The sequence below is a fragment of the Haliotis cracherodii genome, unplaced genomic scaffold (assembly GCF_022045235.1).
Source record: "Haliotis cracherodii isolate W230 unplaced genomic scaffold, xgHalCrac1.p SCAF_13, whole genome shotgun sequence".
Lineage (NCBI taxonomy): Eukaryota > Metazoa > Mollusca > Gastropoda > Lepetellida > Haliotidae > Haliotis > Haliotis cracherodii.
The window spans coordinates 37,322,024-37,347,041 of record NW_027266268.1 but is presented as its reverse complement, the minus strand read 5'-3'; the positions used below and the strand labels follow the sequence as shown (position 1 = coordinate 37,347,041).

General features: G+C 37.1%; 1 protein-coding gene across 1 annotated transcript in view; it reads right to left on the bottom strand.

The window, feature by feature from the left end:
- Positions 1–24,184, bottom strand: part of LOC139459301 (carbohydrate sulfotransferase 10-like) — a 43,355-nt gene extending 19,171 nt beyond the window's left edge. The window contains exon 1 of the mRNA XM_071240756.1: positions 24,161–24,184. Coding sequence (XP_071096857.1) covers positions 24,161–24,178 — 18 coding nt within the window. The 5' untranslated portion in view covers positions 24,179–24,184. The remainder of the gene's footprint in view (positions 1–24,160) is intronic.
- Positions 24,185–25,018: the final 834 nt, after the last annotated feature.

The window sequence follows — 25,018 nt, the reverse complement described above, 5'->3', positions numbered from 1 at the left end:
TCACTCAGTACGGACTATTTGTGGGGCGATAAGGGGTACAGGCCACGGGTAAATTAATAGAAAAACTAACATAGCCATTACACCTTTTTACAAGATGGAAAACATCTTTGCTGTTAGTGATTACATTTAAAGAAAACGAACCAACTTACAGGCTATATGTTGTAGAACAGAATGCTATGCCAAGTCATTCCTACCTCATACCATTAATAATTGGAATTGTCATCTGATATAGAGGATTATTAAACATGGACAGTGTTACGCCATGATACCAGATTTTGTCACATAATCCTTTATCGTCTCGGACTCGGTTGATGTGATTTAAATTCCATCGGCTTAAAAGACAATAGTTTGTTGGCTCGACATGCAAGACTCCATAATTTTAGTTATAATGTAAAAATAATATGAAATTATATTTTTTAATAAGTTATTAATGTATTTGACATGAAAGACGAAGCAACACACATTGTGTTTTATAATAAGGCACAATTTTGAATGCTTTAAACCTGTTGCATTAAACAAATACTGGATTTGATGTTGTCATATCATGAATCAATATGTGTCTAGTCTTCCAAATGTTCTATTGCGAACATGTATAGTGTCAGCACTCATGATTGCCATATCTATGAATGAATGAAAATATCATCATTAATAAACTTACCTGAGCTCACCGTATGTTCTGAAGACAAATCGCTGTAAGGCATCCTGCACGGCTTTGTTCACGTTCACCCTCAAATGTACCATAGAAATCTGCGATTGTGCGTTTTCAAAGTTCGAATGCATTTTTGCGACAGGCGTTCCTTTATTTTTTAAAATTCCACTAATTCATAAATCACATTGAGTTGCTCGCCTCTTCTGGTTGCTCACACTCTCCACTGATGCTAGCTGCCTTGGTTAACTGGAGTCCGGATGTAACTAATTACAAACTCTGTTCTAATTATGCTAATCGAGGAAGTACATTATACTGGATGACAAACTTAGTAATCCTTTCACACTAATCCTTGTTTACAATGAACGCATGTCAATTGACTAAACAAACATCCTTAAGTAGAAATATCACAATGGACGGTGTATACAACTGTTTGTCAAACAATATCAATCAATATTTTATATTTAGAATCAACATTACATGAAATAACAGAAACATAAAGATTACATTTTACTTTGATAACTCCAGAACTAATGTCGTGAACGTAATATGATAGGAACTTATTCCAAAAAAAGTGTTTCCCATATATATGTTTCCTTGTACAATTTTAACTTAATGGATTTTTTTTTATCTATTATCACTGCAAACACGATAACGTCGTTTTTTCCGTACATGTATATGGCCATTGGACGGGAAAACGACTAACAATTCATTACAATTGATTAATTGGTTAACCTCTAGAAAGTGTCCGGAAAAGCGTCAAGTTTTTTAAGCGTTAAATGGACGGAAAACGATGCTTTTTGTTCCGCCTTGTACAACTGTTAAGGCCAATCAGATGGCGCTGGTCCCCCCACGCACGTGATGCCCAAGGCTTCCTTTCGGAAGCACTAGGTTTCGTATTTCTGGCATACCTTGCTCTAGCATATTGCCATAACATATCCCTCCGCTATGCACAGCTACCTCTATTGGATAAATGGGTTGTGTTTCATTTGGTTAAAACAGTAACTAATTTTATAATGTGAAGTTTACACGATATACGGCTTTTCCATAGGACGAGAGGTGGGTCACACCACGTTTATAACGTGACTGTATTCTTGAAATTACGTAAACACTGACTACTTCCACATTCCTGGGGAAAACCCTGGGAATTCCCATGTACGAATTCATACAGAAGCGTTGTTTCTCATCATTTAGACCCTTTAATTTTGAACGTAGCGTCTTAGCATACTCTGAGATAAGTCATAGAGTTTGGTTGCATGCCCGTTCAAGGATGCCCTCGTTACAACTCATCCTAGAGAAATAAACCCCCCAAATCCAAACTATCGTAGTGACAATCTACAGCAGTCTATGAAATTACCTTAGTATCTACGATCTTCACAATCACCTTTCAATGATCGGCCAATTGATCAGTGATGACAAAGGCTTGAAACCGCCACAGGTTAATTAACAACTTCGGAAATATCTCCCGTCACGTTTATCGTGTCGGCCATTTTGACGTCTTGTACTTGATGTAAATGTATTACCATGCTCTGTCATTGTGATTGACTTACCGAGGTAGTTCTTAACAGACCTTCTCATTTAATGAGGATATTTTTTGGAATATATTTCTTGTAAACAAATTAAAACAGATGTTCCTCGCTTTTGGGGGAACTATTTTATTCCGGAATGGCCTATCAAAGCTAATAGTAAGTCAGGGTACAATGCGCGTATATGATCTGTTATTATATGTGTTTAACAAATACGGTTTTGGGCGTTAATAAAATACACTGACGTAAGTATATTCTAATCAAATCAATTGGGTAACTGAATATGCTTTATTTTACATATTACATAACATCACTACACAACATTTGGACAGTTGCAGTAACACACTACGGTGATCGCATTAAACACCACTTTGAACAGTATTTAAGTTATATCACGGTGTATCAGACTGATGTGGGATAAAAATCCAAAGTAGTTCAGGCCATCTAACGCGTTCGCGAAAGGTGAGCTTATTCTGCCATACAGGTGGCACCCGTCACAAACACATGCAAGGACAAGTCAATTGTTCATCTGAACAAAGCACGGAAACACACAATGATGCCTGTCCTCACTATTACCGAGCATTTAAATTATATTGTCCGTCAAAAACATGGACGAGTATAAGCAATATGTTCCTACAGGTAATACATGTCATACATTTGACAAAATGTATTGACTCAGAGCATTATTGTTAATCACGGCATGCAGATGAACTCTTCAGCGCCTTTTGACACTGTATTTTTCTAATTGGCATGTTAAACTTCTATTTCATGACTCAGTTTTATTTGCACAGATCACTATTGAATCTTGGAAGGGGCATTGTCGCGTTGTCGTATAGTCGCATTGACGCCCTTACAAAAACAGGCAAAACGTGTCAAAACTAACCAAAGCGCGACAATTCGACAACGCGATATTTTGGCCATTTGCTGGTGGATGCCGCACGGATGCCGCACGGACTACCTTCGGAGTCAAACGAACTACATCTCCCGTTAAAACACGTAAGCGCGTCAAGACGAATAAGCCCTGGTTCAGTAAGGAATGTCGGGACATTAGACGGCTTTACCGTAAATCGAAACGTCGTTTCAAAAAAGTTCGTAATCAAGTAAATTATTCAATGTATCGCCATCATGGCAAGTTGTATAAGAAATGCTTAAATAAGCATATAAGGGATCATAAATATGAAACAAGTACAATGTTACGTAATAAATTTAAACACTCGCCCAAAGAGTTATGGAAAACACTAAATTCACAGGTGAATGATAATAATTCACTAACACCGAACATAGAAGTATTTCATAATTTTTTCAAATCGATTAATACCTCATACCTCGGCGACAATGATGTTATAGAAGAAGATCTCAACCCCTTTTCATATGATAACTCGACTCTCAACAGAGATATTACTTTAGAAGAAATACGCTCAGCTATCTCGCGACTGAAGCGTAATAAATCCTCAGGCCTCGACTTAATTGAAAATGATTATTTGATTGATTCAATTGATATTCTGGGTGACTTTTACGTTTCGTTTTTTAATTTGATTTTATCCACTGGTGTTATCCCTGACTCTTAGTTGACGGGAGTGATTTTCCCAATATATAAGAAAAAAGGTGACTCTCTTGATCCGAACTCTTACAGGCCCATTACCATTCTGAGCTGTTTAGGAAAGTTATTTACTTGTCTTTTGAATTCCAGATTAAATAGTTACTTAGAATCAAATGAAATTCTTAGCTCATCACAGGCTGGCTTTCGAGAAAATATGTCAACACTTGATAATATATTCATCTTAAATATGCTAAATCAGTATTTCAAAAAATCAAAACGAAAACTTTTTTGTGCTTTTATCGATTTCACAAAAGCGTTCGACAGTATTTGGAGAGTAGGCCTATGGTACAAGATGTTATCATACAATATAGAGGGGAGATTCCTCAAGTTAGTGAAAAACATGTACAGTAATATAAAATCTTGCGTTATGGTTGATAACCAAATTTCTAACTTCTTTTATAGTTATTCCGGGGTTCGACAAGGAGAAAATCTCTCTCCATTATTATTTTCGATTTTTCTCAATGATTTAGATGTATATCTTGAGAGCAAAGTTTGTAGGGGCGTTGACATCAATTGTGTTCATGATGATTATGTGTATATGTGTATTAAATTCTTTATTTTGTTGTACGCAGATGATGCGCTACTTTTAGGTGAATCCCAGACAGATCTCCAAAATTCTCTTGATGTGTTCAAAAAATACTGCGATGTGTGGAAACTCAATGTTAACATTGCCAAAACTAAGATTGTTATATTTGGAGGAGGCGTGGGTAAAAAATCTAAATTATCCTTTCAATTTGATTCTAAACCAATTGAAATTGTAGATAATTATACATATCTAGGTATCAACTTTCATCGCAATAGGAGATTTAATACCGCAATAAACGATTTACTGTCTAGCTCTAAAAAGGCCATGTTTGCACTTCTGAAAAAATCAAGAAACCTCAATCTAGCACTTGATACTGTAATCCAATTGTTTGATATCTTAATACTACCTATAGCCTTGTATGGATGTGAAATATGGGGTTGTGAAAATGTTATAAACATTGAAAAATTTCACCTTAAATTTCTAAAGTTTGCTACTGGGTTGCGATCATCAACTCCTAACTTTATGGTTTACGGTGAACTTGGACGTTTTCCTGTGAACATTACAATTGCTAAAAGAATGATTTCATTTTGGTATAATTTAGAAACCATATCTTCTCCTTTCAAGTTGTCATCACGCATCCTTAAACTGTTCAAATTAGATCACACCCTCAATATTAGTAATAGTAACGTATGGATATCTCACATAAAAAGTGTTTTAAACAGTTGTGGCTTGACATATGTATTTGATAATCCTGGTTGCGTTTGTAAACAGTGGCTTGTCTCTATGGTAGAAACAGTACTTAAAGATCATTTTATACAACAATGGAGGGATGATATAGATAAAAGTTCAAAAGGTAATTACTATAAATTGTTCAAAGATCTACCGTCGTTTGAAAAATACCTCCTGCTACCTGATTATTTCTCTCGACCCATACCAAGCATCAATAGAAATTGTAACCTATGTAGCTCACCGGCGATAGCCGACGAGTTTCATAATTTATTTAAATGCTCCTTTTTTGATACCACGAGATCACATTATATTCCAATTTATCTTTGTAAATGGCCGAATCTCGCAAAGCTCAAAGTTTTGTTTACCTCAAATAATTCCTTAATCGTGAAAAATATCTCCAGATTTATAAGAATTATTAATAATGCTGTCAGAAGATGAGTACAACACTATAATCTACAACTTACCAAGTGATCACTACAATTTATTGTTTATGTTATAACTTTATTTGTATTGTTCCTGTACCACCTATGGTGGTTTGTTGGAATAAAACATTGATTGTCGCGTTGTCGAATTGTCGCTCTTTGAATAATCTTTTTCTATATTTTACAAAAGGGCGACAATGCCGTAACGCGACATTTTTCAATGTTAAAATATGTCTCGTCGCATTGTCGCCCCATCACAAATATGTATAAAAGGCGTAAAGTTCAGTTAATGCTACAGTTAGGAAGCGGTAACCAAGTTATATCTGTCGTAGAAGTTCAACCTGATACATGTACGTCTTAAACTGAAACATAAGTCCGTCGGCGAGTCCATAACGTTTTATGGTGAGCTCTTCTCTATGCTTAGTGTTCAACTCCCAGTTTCAAACACGTTGTACCTCATCAACAATCCACATTCCTCTAGTGCAGTGATCACCCGGAAGATCTTACTCTTGACCGTATTAGACAACTGACAAGTTCACGCCTGACCTGTGACCTCGTTACATCCCCCATGAGATGTTTGCCGAAGGGAGAGGGGTAGGAAATGTGTGCTCCAGCCCAGCACGGAGCTCGCGACACACTGTATACTGCATGTTGTATACAGTATATTGCAGTTGATACTGTATACTGCATGTGATACTGATTTGCGGAAAAGCTGCAACTTTCAAGATTAACACGTCCCATTTTAATTCTGGAAACCCAAAAGTCTAGAAACTCTACTGTCTTTTCCCAGTCTCGGTCAAAGGTATTTACAAAAATAACCATGCAGTTTTCATGGGAACATACTAAGGAAGAAAAAATGAAAAAAAAAGTTCAGCTAGACGTTATGCAATGAAAGACGAATAGTTTTTTCCCCCATTAAATACGCGCACGTGTACCTGTATATTGCATATCTATTGTCACTTAATTTCCCAATGTGATGTATTAACGAGACGTAAAATGGGAAGTGAAAAAGAAACAAACTAAACTATCATTCGTTGAAAAATAACGCCAATGAATTGGTGTACACGCGCATGAATTTGTATGATAAACTGTTTTGAGAGATAAGGCCGGGTTCATTTAAGATCGTTGCAATATGTAAAAAAGGTGAAATTTGTAAAACTTCTGCAAAGGAAACATACAATCAAAGGCCCTTTTAAAATCGTTAAATGATATAATACAAAGTGTGTTTCACATGATACAATATACTTTGTAAACAATTAGTTAATTCTTTAAAGGGACTGACGAAAACATGGGCGAAATATTTTAATAACGCCAAAAATTAGTTGAATTAAGTTAAAATGAGTTGAATCATGTGTCATGCTAATAATCCCTTAATGTATTTGCGCAACTTAAACTGTTGAGCAAAGGAAAATATGCTCGCCCATGGGCGAAATATTTCAATATCGCTATAAAATCGTTGAATGAAGTTTAAATGAGTTAAATTTTGTGTATGATACTTGATGGAATACAAGTTAAATATTTGCGAAACAAAAACATGAGTTTTGAGTAAAGGAAAATATTCTCGCCCATGGGCCAAGCCTTTTTCTCGCCCATGGGCGAAATATTTCAATATCGCTATAAAATCGTTGAATTAAGTTAAAATGAGTTAAATTTTGTATATGATACTTGATGGAATACAAATTAAATATTTGCGAAACAAAAACATGAGTTTTGAGTAAAGGAAAATATTCTCGCCCATTGGCCAAGCCTTTCTCTCGCCCATGGGCGAAATATTTCAATAGCGCTATAAAATCGTTGAATGAAGTTAAAATGAGTTAAATTTTGTGTCAGGATACGTGAAGGAATGCATTAAAATATATTTGCGAAACAAACACATAAGTTTTGTGAAAATGAAAATATTCTCGCCCATGGGCCAAACCTTTTTCTCGCCCATGGGCGAAATATTTCAATATCGCTATAAAATCGTTGAATTAAGTTAAAATGAGTTACATTTTGTGTATGATACTTGATGGAATACAAGTTAAATATTTGCGAAACAAAAACATGAGTTTTGAGTAAAGGGAAATAATCTCGCCCATGGGCCAAACCTTTTTCTCGTCCATGGGCAAAATATTTCAATATCGCTATAAAATCGTTGAATGAAGTTAAAATGAGTTACATTTTGTGTCAGGATACGTGAAGGAATGCATTAAAATATATTTGCGAAACAAACACATAAGTTTTGTGAAAATGAAAATATTCACGCCCATGGGCCAAACCTTTTTCTCGCCCATGGGCGAAATATTTCAATATCGCTATAAAATCGTTGAATGAAGTTAAAATGAGTTAAATTTTGTGTATGATACTTGATGGAATACAAGTTAAATATTTGCGAAACAAAAACATGAGTTTTGAGTAAAGGGAAATAATCTCGCCCTTGGGGAGGCCTATGGGTCAAGCCTTTTTTTCGCCAATAGGCGAAATATTTCAATATCGCTATAAAATCGTTGAATTAAGTTAAAATGAGTTAAATTTTGTGTCAGGATACGTGAAGGAATGCATTAAAATATATTTGCGAAACAAACACATAAGTTTTGTGAAAATGAAAATATTCTCGCCCATGGGCCAAACCTTTTTCTCGCCCTAGGCGAAATATTTCAATATCGCTATAAAATCGTTGAATTAAGTTAAAATGAGTTAAATTTTGTGTATGATACTTGATGGAATACAAGTTAAATATTTGCGAAACAAAAACATGAGTTTTGAGTAAAGGAAAATATTCTCGCCCATGGTGTAAATATTAAGTTTTTGAACTTTGTTTTCTTCCATTTTTTCTTCATTAGTATGTTCCCATGAAAACAGCATGGTTATTTTTGTAAATACCTTTGACCGAGACTGGGAAAAGACCGTAGAGTTTCTGGACTTTTGGGTTTCCAGAATTAAAATGGGACGTGTTGATTCAAGATTCAATTTGCATTTATTTCATATACAACAGACCGCCGTCATATATCACTGGAATACTGCTGAGAGCGGCGTTAAATCAATTTGTTTTCATAATGGAGCGCTGCAGTCATTTAAAATGGAACCGTATACATGTGTAGTACCAACTCAATCACTCTGTTTCGAATATTCAGCAGCAAAAATATATATTAACTAGCTGTGAGGAGAGATATCAGATTTTTATAAGCAGTCAAAGAGGGATGACAAAGGAGCCCTCACTGATTAGGTTCTTGTTTACTTACGAGCAGAGTTGGCCAGGTTAGATGCAATAACGGTGTCCTCCAAGATCGCCTAGTTTCTCCCCACAAGGAACCAAAATACAATAGGTGATGTGGGTATGCCATGCCTGGATGAGATTTATAATTAGGTAATGTGGGTAGTTGGAACAGTCCACTTTACTGAATAAAGGGATGACAAGACAGCCAGAGATACATACATATTTTAATCATCAACATATTATAACAACCTCCCCAACCTCCCCAACCCCATCGGCATCTATTCCAAATCTCAAAATTCCTAAATTCTATATAAGCAACCCCTAAAACCCCCTCTTGGGTTGCACACACCACTTTCGCCCCTTTCGGAAACACATTAAATGGCCTGGCCATAGTTGGAAAGTGCGTCGTCTACTACCCCAGCTGGAGCCATCTGGAAACAATCAATCACAAACCGTCCATCACCCACTGGCGCATAACCCCGACAGCTGAATGACCGGGATTGCCTTCCTTCCTTACTTACTTACTTACTTACTTACTTACTTACTTACTTACTTACTTACTTACTTACTTACTTACTTACTTACTTACTTACTTACTTACTTACTTACTTACTTACTTACTTACTTACTTACTTACTTACTTACGTACTTACTTTGGAGATTTAACGTGCTCTTTCCGACTGATGCGTATTTCGCACACGGGCCCGGCCAGGCCATTTAATGTGTTTTCCGAAAGGGGCGAAAGTGGTGTGAGCAACCCAAGAGGGGGTTTTAGGGGTTGCTTATAAAGAATTTGGGAATTTTGAGATTTGGAATAGATGCCGATTGGGTTGGGGAGTAGAACTAAGGGAGCTGGGTATGGTGGATGTTTGTTTGTTTATGTGATTTTGATTTGGTAGATTATAGTGTTTTTAGATGCGTTATATTAGTTCCGTTTTGATTAAGAATACGCCTAATGTCTTGAAGTTTTCTAGTTTATTTTGTGGGTTTAGTATTGCTTCTAGAGTGAGATCCGTGTTTAGCCTAGTATTTATAGAAAACAAAGGGCTCAAAGTGAAGCCCTTTTCCCTCTTCATTCTCAACATAGTCTCTATCAGAAGTGTTTGGCTGGTGTTGGGTCCGACTTGGCCCGGGCGGTCAAAATCTACTTTAAACGCGGGGCACGGGTGGCCCAGTCGTCTAAGGCGCCGCGATTCGCTGTGCAGAGTTGCCTCCCTTGGGCACACCAGAAACCTATGATTGTGGGTTCGAATCAAGGTTCGCCCCTATTATGTTTCTAGGTTTGTCAGCACCATGCCCGTGTTCGTGGGCTTCACCGAAGTGGTAAACGTCTGAGACCTGCATCACTTCGGGCTTTCTTCCCTTATTAAGCTGACAGGCCGTGATATAACTGGAATACTGTTAAAAGCGGCGTTAAAGCTAACTCACTCACTCACTACTTTAAACACACAGATCTATCTTCAAACGTGTTTACATTTATAGACTAGTGATATATCTACCTATATAACCACCCGGGGCAAGTCGATCCGACAGGTAGAATGATACGCAGGATACAAAAGGAGGTAAGCCCAAGTACAGTACAGAAACTGAAGTAAGTTGGGCTCTCTTAGTTTTCTGTATGCTTACACATCATCACGTCATACTGTGTTTAATTAGTTTTTCTTATTCTAATACTGCTAATGTTTGTCAGTGGCCAGTGATAGTATGTTTTATGGAATAGTATTTTTCATACCAATATGGCGATATGTTGTAACTTCTTTTCGTATTTGTGAGGGACACGACACTATCATAGCTTACAAAAGTATTCTGGAAGCATTTTAGGACAAACATGTTAACGGAAGTTCAAAATAAAATATATGGGTTTTGTTAATTAGCCTCACCAAATGCATAAGTTATCAATCAAACGGTATGCTTTTAACTACCACTAAAAGCTCAGGACAGCTAATTAAGAGCAAATGGTTGATTGATTACGCAACACCTACTTGATTGCATTACACAAGAGGCAATTAAGAAAGCTGAGTACCGGTGTAATTTGGATTAATTCCACACTTAACGTGCATATACGGACGCTATGAGAAGGATCGATGAGACACAAGACACAAGTTAAGCAAAAACGTTTCTCCAGTATAATTAAGTGTAATCGAATAATCAAATTAGCGTATTGTAAGACGATGCTTGAACTGTGAAACCAAACATTAATGTTATCAACTCAAGTTTTGGTGCAGGAAGGTGTTTTTCTTGCAAAAAAAGATGTACATGTGCATATGTTAAGGTACGAAAACCTGGTACCTAAGCGGTACCTCAGATGTAAGTACATATACTATTTGAGAAACAGTTCACAATTGATCTAATGTTCAACATTGAGATGTGTTCACATGTGTTAACCAGTAGTACGTTATGAATAATTCTCAATTGGAAATATTATGCGTTTGTTCTATGAGTACATGTGAATCATTTTTGTAAATGCATTCTCAACCCGCATCGGTATATTCATAATTACAGTTTAGTTATCTTCTGAGATTATAATTTGCGTTCGGCAAAGAAACCGCAAGGTTGTGTTTCCGACAGACAAGTGTCTACGCCTGATGTTTAAAGAAATATTGCGTAAAATGGCAAAACATAATTGAGAAAGTTAAAAACACATGTTTAAAATTCACATTACAATAAATATGAATATGAATGCTGCGTTTTCTGAATCAACATAAAAAGGAACATATATGTGAGTCTTGAAATAGTTTTTTTTTTACATTTCTTACAAATTCAAAACACGTTTGACTAAAGATCATAGCTTATGACACCATATAAACATGCCAAAACTTCAACACACTTTATCTGTTGTTAGAATAAACAATTTAAGTTACAATTTATTCAGCAACATAGCTGCAAAACTTACACTACAATGAGATCAAACAAGGTATACAAGCTTATATTAATCTCGTGAATGTGGAAGTCAAAAGCATTTACTCACTTATTTGGGGATTATAAATAGAAATAGAAATACTAATAACGGGAAGTGGAACGGCCTGTAGTAAATACGTCGTACTAATAGTGACATAATTAGAAGCCAACAACTTATATGTTTCGTACCCGTCTACGCAACCTGTCAGTATCTAATTATTTGGAAATATAATGGTCTGGTCTGGTCAGTAACTGACAACCTGCTGATGACAAATGTCAATACACCTGGTCAGTAAACTGACCACTACAATGATCGGACGATGTGTGACGTCTACTATTCATCTAACAGTTGGAATATTTGTACATCAACGCATTCGTTTTCTCTTTGTTTGAAAGGCATGACTTAGAAGTTGACTGATGACAAGGCAGACACAATTTTATGGATAAAGTTATCCATACTGTTGTGTCTACCTTGTCATTCGTTTTCTACCAAGGGTTGAAGATTGGGAGGCCTCTAAACGTGTAAGTTATTTTTGTTTACAAAAGAATAGGATTTCGATCAAAAGGTTACAGTTAAAATGACAAATACAACGTTTATATCTATAAGGTTATGGTGAATTTTGGCTAAGGCGAAACAACCACTACTTTGAGAGTGGATGTTCAGAGTATCCGAAAAAGTGCTTCACTTTGTAAACCTGTAAATACGTTTAATGATACATCTGTTGATTTTGACAGCCCAGGCCAAGTCGGACCCAACACCAGCCAAACATTTCTGATAGAGACTATGTTGAGAATGTAGAGGGAAAAGGGCTTCACTTCTTTATATACCGCCATCTGAGACACTATAAAGTGGTGTTTAGGTAGATAAAACAATAGTCTATAGATGTAAACACATTTGAAGATATATCTGTGAGGTTTAAGTTGATTATGACCGCCCGGGCAAAGTCGGACAAAACACTTCAGACAGAGATTTTCTTAAGAAAATACAGTAAAAGAGCTTGACTTTAACGGCCCAGTTTTCTTTAAATGCGGCATACTGTGACATTATAAAGTGGTATATAGGTAGATGTAATACTAATCTATAGATGTAAACACATTTGAAGATACATCTGTGTGTTTAAAGTAGATTTTGACCGCCCGGGCCAAGTCGGACCCAACACCAGCCAAACACTTCTGATAGAGACTATGTTGAGAATGTAGAGGGAAAAGGGCTTCACTTTGAGACCCTTGTTTTCTATAAATACTGCGATCTGTGACATTATAAAGTGGTATATAGGTAGATATAACACTAGTCTATAGATGTAAACACATTTGAAGATACATCTGTGTGTTTAAAGTAGGGAAAAGGGCTTCACTTTGATCCCCTTGTTTTCTTTAAATACAGCCATCTGAGACACTTTAAAGTGGTGTTTTGGTAGATATTACACTAGTTTATAGATGTAAATCCATTTGAAGATACATATGTGAGTTTAAAGTTGATTTTGACAGCACGGGCCAAGTCGGACCGAACGCTTGTGTGACTGTTGAGAGTATAGGGAGAAGAGGTCTGCTTTAACCAACGTGTCTGCTTTAAATACGATGAACAGTGACATTAGTGGTAGTTACTTAGATATAGTACGTTCCTATAAATAGAAGCGCTATGCCGACAGATGGAAATTTGTATCACGATAGCTGGAAGTATTTGATACGTTTCAAATCTTATTTCGTTTAACGATTGCTCTTTTACATGTTACCTAGATCAGCGACGCTTACACACAGCTCCACTTTCTGGTTTTCAAGTGATTTACTCAGAATTAATTAATTATGGTGCACTTTTTTGTTTGGTGATTGTTCATAAATGCCATGTGTGTATGTTGCTTCAATTATATGTAGGTATGACGGCCGATAATGAAGTAATTAGCCAATATCACTTTGGCCCGTCTTGGCCCGGCCCGGCCCGACTTTTAGGCAATGCCTGAATGTCCTGCTGTTTTTCACAAATTAAAGTACCAGCGGAGGTACAGGAGCATATATCCAATGTCATACAATACAGAACAAGAGTTTGCAACTAACGTGGCTATATCCCCCGCCCCTGTTGCAGAATTTATGACATCTAAACAAACCCTAACCTTTTTCTTTCTGGACTGAGGGAGGGCCGTATGCCTCCTTGTGGGTCCCCTGCTTGGCAATATGGGACGGGAAAACTGCAGGGGGCAGTTACGTTGATGGTACAGACAGATAACAGAGATCATTTTACAAATGTGAAACCTCATTCCACAAAGGAAGAGGCGAAAGCTGAAACTTGGTGAGATTTAGAGAACAAAGGCAGTTATTTCTAGTTTTTTACTGACTCTCGAGGATACATTTAATAAAACAATTAATGTGTGTGTGTGTGTGTGTGTCTGTGTGTGTGTCTGTGTGTGTGTGTGTGTGTGTGAAGAAGAATAAGAATTGTACAGCATAAAAATGGCTGCGTATGGGGTAAACATGTTAAGGCTGCAGAACTACAAGCTAAGAAAGTATTATGTGGCATACTGAAATCTCTGTCCAACTTTAAGCCCATATGCATACCCTTTGATTTATTTAAAAAAATATTTGATACCAAAATTAGCCCAATTTTGCTATATGGGGTCTGAGTCCTGAAATTTGTAATGATATTGAAAGTATCCACATGATGACTTGTAAGCGCTTTTTAGGTGTTAAGGTCTCCACCTCAAATCACGTTATAAGAGGTGAATGTGGCCGATATCCTCTATACATTTATGTTTATAAAAGAGTTGTTAAATATTGGTGCAATTTTTTTTAAAATGCCAGAATCTAGATATGTAAAGAAATGCTATAATATGCAACTGCAAGCTGTAGGTAATGGTAAAGTAACCTGGGTTTCCAAAATTAGACACATAATTGTGTCGACAGGATTTGGTTTTATATTGGATCAACAGTGTGTTGCAAACATACCTTTGTTTATAAAGGATTTTTTTGTGAGGCTAAAATTATCGTACCAACAAGACTGGCATTCAGCTATACATGAAAGTTCGAAATCATATTATTATTCTTTGTATAAGCAAACATTTGGTGTTGAAATGTATATTACAAGGCTATCATGTGATAAATTTAGAAGTATTATGTTCTCATCATCTAAGAATTGAATCAGGTAGACATAATAAGGAACCTAGAGAAGAAAGAGTTTGTACTGTTTGTAAACATGATTATATCGAAGATGAGTATCACTTTATTTTAGTTTGTGATTGTTATCAAGTTTTGAGTTCAGAATATATATCCTTGAATTATTATGAGTTCCCGACAAGACATAAGTACAATATTTTAATATCATCCACCAACCCATTTATTGTTAAGAAACTAGCCATGTATATTCTAAAAGCTTTGAATCTAAGGCAAAGTCTGTTGGGATCTCCAACTCCCATCACCACACTGTAACCATTGTATCATGGGCCTATGGCCTACAATACATCTGAATAAAGTGTATATATATTTAGCATAGTTGGAAAGTGTGTCGTCTACTACCCCAGCTGGAGCCATCTGGAAACAATCAATCACAAACCGTCCATCACCCACTGGCGCATAACCCCGACAGTTGAATTACTGCTGTTTTTCACAAATTAAACTACCAGCTGAGGTACAGGAACATATATCCAATGTCATACAATACAGAACAAGAGATTGCAACTAACGTGGCTATATCCCCCGCCCCTGTTGCAGAATTTATGACATCTAAACAAACCCTAACCTTTTTCTTTCTGGACTGAGGGAGGGTCGTATTCCTCCTTGTGGGCCCCCTGCTTGGCAATATGGGATGGGAAAACTGCAGGGGGTGAGGACAGTTAAGTTGATGGTACAGACAGATAACAGAGATCATTTTACAAATGTGAAACCTCATTCCACGAAGGAAGAGGCGAAAGCTGAAACTTGGTGAGATTTACAGAACAAAGGCAGTTATTTCTAGTTTTTTACTGACTCTCGAGGATACATTTAATAAAACAATTAATATGTGTGTGTGTGTGTGTGTGTGTGTGTGTGTGTGTGTGTGTGTGTGTGTGTGTGTGTGTGTGTGTGTGTGTGTGTGTGTGAAGAATAAGAATAAGAATTGGACAGCATAAAAATGGCTACGTAGTTCGGGTAGATATGTAGAATGCCCGTCCAGTATGACCTTTGAGACACCACATTTTCAGTCATTAAAATGCGTAAAACATTTATTGAGTAAAAGAAAACACTATAAGTGAATGAAACAAAAGACATCAGTACAGGCACATCCAGTCCCCCAACACCAAGTCTGCATGTATCAATACTCATACTTGCCACATCCTCAAGCACTTAACTTACTTACACAATCATCTCACTACATGTTCGCCAACCCTCGTATCACAACGCACGCACGCGCACGCACACACATCGCATTCATCTTTCCCCCTTTATCCCTACAACCATCTCATTATGTCTACGTCAGCCATCATGGATACATGCGCATGCTTACATACATAATCAATCCTCCCACCATTACCCAGCATCCATCGAACTATAACTATATCCGCCTTCATGTATCGGTATTCGTGCTTACATACATACACCCTCCTACCATTCCCTTACATCCATCGCACTATGTATAACTATACCTATAACCGCCTTCATGTATCAGTATTCGTGCTTACATACATACACCCTCCTACCATTCCCCTACATCCATCGCACTATGTATAACTATACCTATAACCGCCTTCATGCACCCGCACTCATGTTCACATTGCATTGCATGCATCGAATTACACGTTTAAAATATCGTAAATATTTTACAATATGTACATATTAAATATCAGCAAACAGAGTGTATTATAACGCAATAGATTTCATCCGTCAAAACATCACAGAAAGGAGGGCAGTCTGGAAATTTACGATGGCATCAGAATGCACTTAGACCTTCAGCTGGCCAGAAGGTGAGAGTTGCGGAAAATTACGATAAACTTCAGATCTCCATTACGCATATCTATAGTGTGAATAAAGATCACAGCTTGCTATAAAGTGTCAACGTCATTATTATGAGGAACACACCGATTCCGAGTAAAAACTTACTCCTCCATCAGGTGAATTAACGCTATGAGGCAGAGAACATATATATGTACCTGTAAGAACAACAAAAATAAAACGATAGCAAAGGAGGAAACGTAACAAGGGAAGCCACCAAGTAATTGGCGCTAATTACCCCGGCCTCCCGTTTGCCCATTGTCCATTGCCCATTACCATTAATTCATAAGATAAGTTTTGGCTTTAATTTGTCCATATCAACGTCTATTATCTCAACCCTAAAAAGTACGAGAATCTGTACTTTACTGAGAAAGTGTTATCCAAATATAACATTCGTTACATTTGACCACGTTCTTAATGGCATTGTGTGTTCGAAGCTTTCGGCCATTTTTCACTTGTCAGAGGGGTACACAAAGTACTTGATCTAGAGTAAGAGTTGTCTGACTTTTATTTTTGGTGGAAGCATCGGTGGCTGGGTTAGATCGCTGACTTCGTGTGCTGGTGATTGGGTGCCTCACTCACAGTGTAGGTTCAAATCCCGGACGGGACTCAACCCCAAAACGTACGACCATATGTACTCTCCTGAGAAGGTGTTATCCCAATTATAACATTTGTTGTCAAGAAAGCACATTTCGGCTTTGGATGGGTAATACTATCACAGACATTTATGGATATTGATAACGACTTGAAGGAGCTTCGTAACGCAAGTCTTCTCAATTCAGAGATTGGTAACTGCGGTCTGTAAATATCGAGTCTGGACAGACAATCTTGTGATTGATGTCATGAGCATCAATCCACGTATTGGGATACGATGACATTCATCAACCAAGTCAGCGAGCCTGACCACCCGATCCCGTTAGTCGCATTTTACGACAAGCATTGTCGCCTTCTGTGGCAAGCATGGGTTCCTGAAGACCTATTATGCAATGCCATATTTCTTATCGCCAGGGATCACAGGTTTGATACCAGTCTGATTAAACTCTTTGCTTCGTCAATGCTTCGTCTCGCCCAAACTGGTAATGTGTACCACTAGCAACGATACAATGGCGTACAAAGACTTACAATGAGTCAAGCATCCGTCACTCGATTTCCATTTTCTTGCATTTAGAAAACACGATTGATTGTTTGATTGATACATTGTTTGAGTTAAGTGATTAGTAGATTGATTGAGTTAGCTGATTGAGTTGTTTTATTGATTCATTTACTTGTTATATTGATTGTATTGTTTTATGAAGTTGATTGATTGTTTTATTGGTTGTTTGAGTCATCCATGCGGATAGCGTAATCTCGATTAATGTATTCAGGAACCTCTCGTGAACAACATTTATTGAAAATGCTACCGAAGACTCAAACAACTGAAAGATTTGGTTTCTGTGGAGGAATCATTCTAATATTTCACATAACCGTTAACGGACTGTATTTTGCAATGATCGTGACAATCGCGAAAAGGCTACTCTCTTGTTATTCCGCTTATTGGTTATTCTAGTTTAGACGGCGACAGCCTCTCGTTATATAAACAGTGCTTTTCTAACCCCGATTAAGTTAAGACAGCGTCGGTCTTTCGCTATACAAACAGTGCTTTTCTAACCCCGACCTAGTTAAAACAGCGGCATCCTTTCGCCATACAAACAGCGCTTTTCTAAACCGCGACCTAGTTAAAACAGCGGCAGCCTTTCGTCATCATCATCATCATCATCATCATCATCTTTTATTCCAATAAGGCCGCTCACAGCGGTACATGGTGTACAGTTACAGTATGTAGCAAATGTATTATGGAGGCTGTTGATATATGTTTACAGCATTAAATATACAACGGATAAATTTACTCAATTTTCTTACAGTTGAAATCTTTGGGCAAGTCATTAACTGTTGAAGCTTATAATAGTTTGGATAAGTATAGTAATATTTTTGGAGATATTGTTCTCGTTCATTAGTAAAATATGGACATTTGAGCAGGTAGTGGTATTCATCTCCCACAGAGGAATTGCATAAATGACATAGTCGTCTTCCAAATGGTATATTTTTCCACCTCCCTTTTCTACAGGTTGAAAATGATTAGTTGTTCGAAATTTTAGCAAGGGAATGGAGATATTTACACTATAAGATAAATATTGTTCTAGACTAAAGTTGGGTTTTATACAACTATAAAATAAACCTTTTGATGATGCCGTTTGGGCACTGTGCCAATTTTGAAGAAAATGGTCCTTTAATCTGTGTTCCACTAGATTTAATAATAACTCTTTACTGTTTACTGTCTGATTGTGCCAAACATATCTTAAGCCACAGCTATCCAGAATGTTTTTGGCATATAACAACCAAGGTGAATGAAAAATGTTATTACAGTGTTTTTGATATAAAGTCTTATACATAACAACAGAGAGCTTATTTACATTTTGTGACAATATCAGACAATACTCGTTTTTTAACAATAATATCGCCATATAGCATGTAAGTGGGTGTGCTCTTACATAATCTTAAACTTAATTTTAAAAATAACTTGTGGACATTTTCAATGATAGAAAAGTCTGTAAAACCCCAGACTTCACAACAGTATAGAAGAATTGGGACAACCATGTGGTCGAACGCAATGAATAAACAATCTAATGGTAGATTTAAGTTTCTAGCTTTGGATAACAAATAATACATAGCTTTAAGTCCTTGTTCCTTAAGAGATATTATGGCTTGGTTAAATTTTCGGTTCATGTGAAACTTTATACCTAGATAAGTGTAACAGTCACAATTATCTAGTTCATCATTATGAATTTTAAAAACATACTTTTTCTTACGCAGAATAATTGCAGAAGTGCCAAAGATAATAACCTTTGTTTTTCGCATATTTATCTTGAGTTTCCATTCAGTGCAGTATTTCTCGAAATTATCTAAACAGTGCTGTAGACCTTCAGGGGATTCAGAAAAGAGCACTGTATCATCAGCGTATAAAAGAAGGAAAAGTTTAAGTGTGCCAATGTTGATACCATCACAATTATTAGATTGCAAATAGGTTTCTATGTCGTTAAAAAAATAGCAAATAACAAAGGCGACAGATTTTCTCCTTGACGGACACCATTATCACAGTTGAAAAACCCAGATATTTGACCGTTTAGACAAATACATGACTTTATATCATTGTACATATTCCTTATAAGAGTAAATAATTTTCCTGAAATACCATAGCTTACAAGTTTAAACCACAGTCCGTTCCTCCACACATTATCAAAGGCTTTTTGAAAATCGACAAAAACACAGAATAGTTTTTTACCTGAATATTTCAATAGTTCAATGATACTATTCAAAACGTAGACATTATCAACAGTAGAGTATCCTTTACGGAATCCGGCTTGAGCTTCAGATAGTATTTCATTACTTTCAACATAACGTGTTGAACGCAGATTAATAACACTTGTAAACAATTTCCCTAGGCAGGATAAAATGGTTATTGGTCTGTAATTTTCTGGTTTGGAAACATCCCCCGTTTTCTTATAAATTGGTTTGATCATTCCCATTAACCAGGGTTCAGGCAAATGTCCTGTCTGTAAAATTAGGTTAAACAGTTCGCAATACAATTTTAAAAGAATAGATTTGGTTGAAATAATATATTTATTTTCAATCATGTCTATACCTGATGCTTTCTTATTTTTAGGTTTATTAATTGCTTCTTCTATTTCTTTAGTGTCAAAGCTTTTGTTGAGATCATTATCAATGTCGTTTGGCTGTGTTACAAAACAGCCACTTTATTCTGTAGCACTATTAATGTCTTTAAAGTAATTATAAAGTTCATCAAATGAGACATTCTTGGAGCTAGGGCCGGGTTTATCTTTAAAATATTTCCAAAAACCTTTCACATCGTGACGGGCCATATAAGAAAACTTGCCTCTCATAAAATGCACATGGTTTAAATACTTTTTCTTTAAGATTCTTTTGTAGTCTTTATTAACTTGTTGTAACACAACCTTATCTAGAGGGTTTTTTGAAACTTTAAATTTTCTTCTTTTTTTCCCTGTATATTCTTTTCATATTACGACAGTCTTGGTCATACCATTTATGAAAGTTATTTTAAGACTTGAACTTATGTGCTGTTTTTTTTAGTACCGAACACATCACCAGCTGTATTCTCAAACAATGTGGTTAACTCTGATAACAGAAACTGGGTCACCTCGACCCTCACGTGCAGCACTTGCTTTTTCTGTCATGCTGTTGATGCGCGCGAGGTCAACACCTGTCACGAACTGTTCTCGTATGTCCACATCGAATCGTCGTGGCTTCCCCTCGTCATAAGATGTGTCAGGTAGCTCTTGCCAAGTGTCAGCTGCCTGTACCTCAGGTAGTAAAGTCAGTTGGAGGGGACAATGAGCATCACTATATAAACAATCAAAGTCCAAGATCTGAAAGTCTTTGGTTAAAGGGACAGCTACATACGATGACACGACATAATCAATAACACTACAGTCTTTACAGGTGACAGCACCGATGTTTTTATCTCTTCCCAATCTTCCGTTTAATATAAGAAGAGGTAAAGTTTTACACATTTCAATGAGTTGACGACCATGTCTATTTGGTTCGGACCTGTCTTCAGAGACTCGTATTGGCGACACGTCGTTTAATTAAAAAATATCATTATTATTAAAGTACTCCATCTCAGAGTCGTCTACACCAATGGAATGGCTAACAGTGGTGTTGATGACACATGTATCTTCAAGAATACTCGTATGGGCATTAAAATCTCCTAAAAGATAGAAATATCTTGTAATATCTCGTATATTAAGAATATCACTTGACAAATCCTGAAAATGACTGTCGCTTGCGTACCTAGAGTTAACAGGTGGGATATAAAGAAATCCAATACAAAGATCACTATCTGTACTTAGCATTACCTTATTGATACGTATCCACAAGGATATATCACTGTCAGATGGGACAACAGTAACATAAGGTGCTATTTCATTTTTAATGAGAATTCCTAGACCTCCTGACCTTCGACCTGTCGTGTTTCTATTTTTGAGAATAACAGTTTAATCTTTGATGTTTATACTAACATCCAACTCATCTGTTTTGGTTTCTTGTAGACGTGCCTAAGGGACGCAACTCTGCACAAGTTGAGTCTTTTGAGCATTCGTGAATGTTGTTCATGCGCTCTTGTGAGTTGCACATTGGAACATTGGAAATGCGCCATAGACAATTTCTTCAAATAAACATGGGGCACGGGTGGCCCAGTCGCCTAAGGCGCCGCGATTCGCTGTGCAGAGTTGCGTCCCTTGGGCACGCCAGAAACCTATGATTGTGGATTCGAATCCCGGTTCGCCCCGATTATGTTTCTAGGTTTGTGAGCACCATGCCCGTACTCGTGGGTTTCACCGAAGAGGTAAACATCTGAGACCTGCATCACCTCGGGCTTTCCTCCCACATTAAGCTGACACGCCGTGATATAACTGTGATACTGTTAAAAGCGGCGCTAAACCCAACTCACTCACACTCACTCAAATAAACAAAGAGGGTCAAAAGGAAGTATACCGACTTTTGTTTTTTATGTAATTGAAAATTGAAGGAACTGTTGTAAAATGTGAGTCTGTGTATTTAATCATCATTCATTCCTGCAACAGTTTGTACAAAGTAATCTGTGGCTGGGTATCTTGTGAAAATACTTATGATAAATGAAGTTGCAACCACATGACTCGTACCTTTTTTGAAATGTAAATTTGTGCAGATGAAAGATACCCATCAGCAGTTGTGTATGATGCGAGAAAACGTTTTGTAAAGTTTTAAGTTTTAAGCCAAATTATATATTAAGCAGTAAACCCATGTATAAGTAGTCTTTGATTGCTGACTGTGCGTCTGTTCTGTTCATTGTTTGGATACAATATCGTTAACTTAAGATATTTTCATATGTTAAAATCATCTGAGAGATATAGGTCTATTTGCTCCTTTTTGTGTTGTAACAACCAGAAGATGGCGTATCCATATTTGTGTAATCGACTCTTATCTGCTACAAACATGTTTATCTGACATATGCAAATTAATATCAGATGTGTGCATAAATTGCGTTTGAGGAAGGACATTTTGGCAAGAGGTGGGCATCCCCATGTACACCAAGTATGCTCCAGTTCTTGCCCCTATGGATCGGGATTGCTGCTCGGATAGATATAATCAAATTGTTTGTTAACGCCGCACTCAGCAATATTCCAATTATATCACGGCGGTCTGTAAATTGTCTTGACCAGACAATCCAGTGATTGACATCATGCGCATCGATCCATGCAATCGGGATACGATGACATGCATCAACCAAGTCAGCGAGCCTGACCACCCGATCCCGTTAGTTGCCTCATACGACAAGCGTAGCCTCCTTTTTCGGCAAGCATGGGTTACTGAAGACCTATTTTACTCCGCATGTTCACGGGAATACTTAGACTTAAGACGTATCGATGACCTGATATCGTTCACGAACGGTCAAATAGCCAATTCCATTCAACTGAATTAGATCGTTGCATACATATCTCCACAAGACGGTAGGACAAGAGGGATGACTTCTTTCCAAAAGTCAACTTTCCCTTCATGTCGAGCAATATTCCAACAGCTTCAGCCTTTGGTGTCACAGCCTTTGACATTTAAAGGGCATTTGCAACTTCAACGCATCAGTGACAAAAATGATGTCAGTTCCCTATTTTGGCTTGTGCCATATGTTCCCGTGTTTTCTCAGGTGAACGATTGACTTGCCTTTGTATGTTTCACCGTTTTGCGAACGATCTGTATCTTCAATATTTTATAGTGATTCACAAACACATGCATCGTCGGAACTGTACAACTGACTGTACATTTCTTGTTGATATATATTTGTTTTGTCGCTTTTATTGATATACAATAAATGATCCACACATTAATGTCTACAGACGCTTGGATGTGTGAGGTGAGGTGAAATGGGGTTTAACGTTTCGTCCAAGATTATTGCACTTATATAGCGACGTGCATGGACGTGTGTGTGTTTGTGTGGCTGCTTGTACTAGTACGGACTGATGCCGATTAATAGTGCTAGCTCACTGAGATACCATGCCGCAGTTTAACATGAATATTCCACTCAGACACATTATACTAACTCCGAACCGACCAGTCCTTGTTTTAGCCCCTTAATGCCGAGCGCCTGACAGGGTAACAACAAGTACCATCTTTCAACGTCTTTTGGTATGACGCGGCCGGGGATCGAACCCCGGAACTTCCGCTCTCCGGGCGGAGGCTCTACCACTAGACCACAGAGGCGGTCTCTTGGATGAGTGAGTAAAAGTCAAATGTCTCTGGTAAATCAAAACAAAGCGTAAGTGAGTTTAAGTGAGCATTTCAGTTTTATCACGGTACGTGAGCTTGATTTGGGTGGAAACCCCGAAGTAATGCTGGTCTTTGCCACATTGGTGAAAATTGTTAGCACGGGTACATGATGCTGACGTTATCAGGCGAATCTAGGATTCGATCAAAACAAAGAATTGTCAAAGAAGAATTGTCATGGACATGTTTGAATACTTCCATATATTAAAAAGACATTTTGTCACATCTAAGATTGGAATATACAAGAATTTGATAAAATCCTTAGGAAAGAAATAACTAGCATCACTTACTTTACCAAGGACCTCCATGGCTCTCAACAGGTGTGGCTGGTGTGTGTAGAACCCACAAGAATATATTTGTTCTTCTCCCGTAGCATGTGTACCTCCCTCCTGCGCATGTTTACAGATGATGCAAATAGGACTCGAGCACTTTGATCGAAACAGCCATGTGATATGGTAGGGAAATTTACAGTAGCGAAAACATTGTTATTCAGAGTTGATACATATATATCTTGAACTTAGCATGCAAAAATGATAATAATATCTGAAAAATTCGAATATTTCCTTTATTCTGATAACAGGCTTATCGGTTTCCAGTAATGCGGCCGTGAGTTACAATATTTTATTTCAAAATGAAAGGTATTCATTAATATACCAAAATATCTGTTGCTATACATCTCACAAAGAAACTACAGTACAAAATGCATGTACTGGTGTTGACAAATAACGACAAACGGAGTATCCATCAATAATATCACGTGTTCCGATCAAGACTCAAAACTTATCTTTTCACCAAATCTTTCTTGGAGGATTGAGGCTTTTTGTTTTCCTAGCTGTGTAATGTCTCTTGTTTGTGTAGACTTAAATGAAGCGCTTTTGAGCAGTTCTACGAACTGGATACCAGCGCTATATAAATCTGTAGTTATTATTATTATTATTATTATTATTATTATTATTAAGTGACAGTGCGAAAGTTGTTGAGTCATTTACAATTCAAATCTCTCAGTGACAAAAGAATAGAGTGGACATACACCTTTAGTATTTATTTCAGGATTACTCTTTTAACTGCACTTGTACACATTGAAATGTTTACCCCGGTTAAAAAACCCATAGATGGACATCGGTGTGGATATTTAAGAACTGACTTCA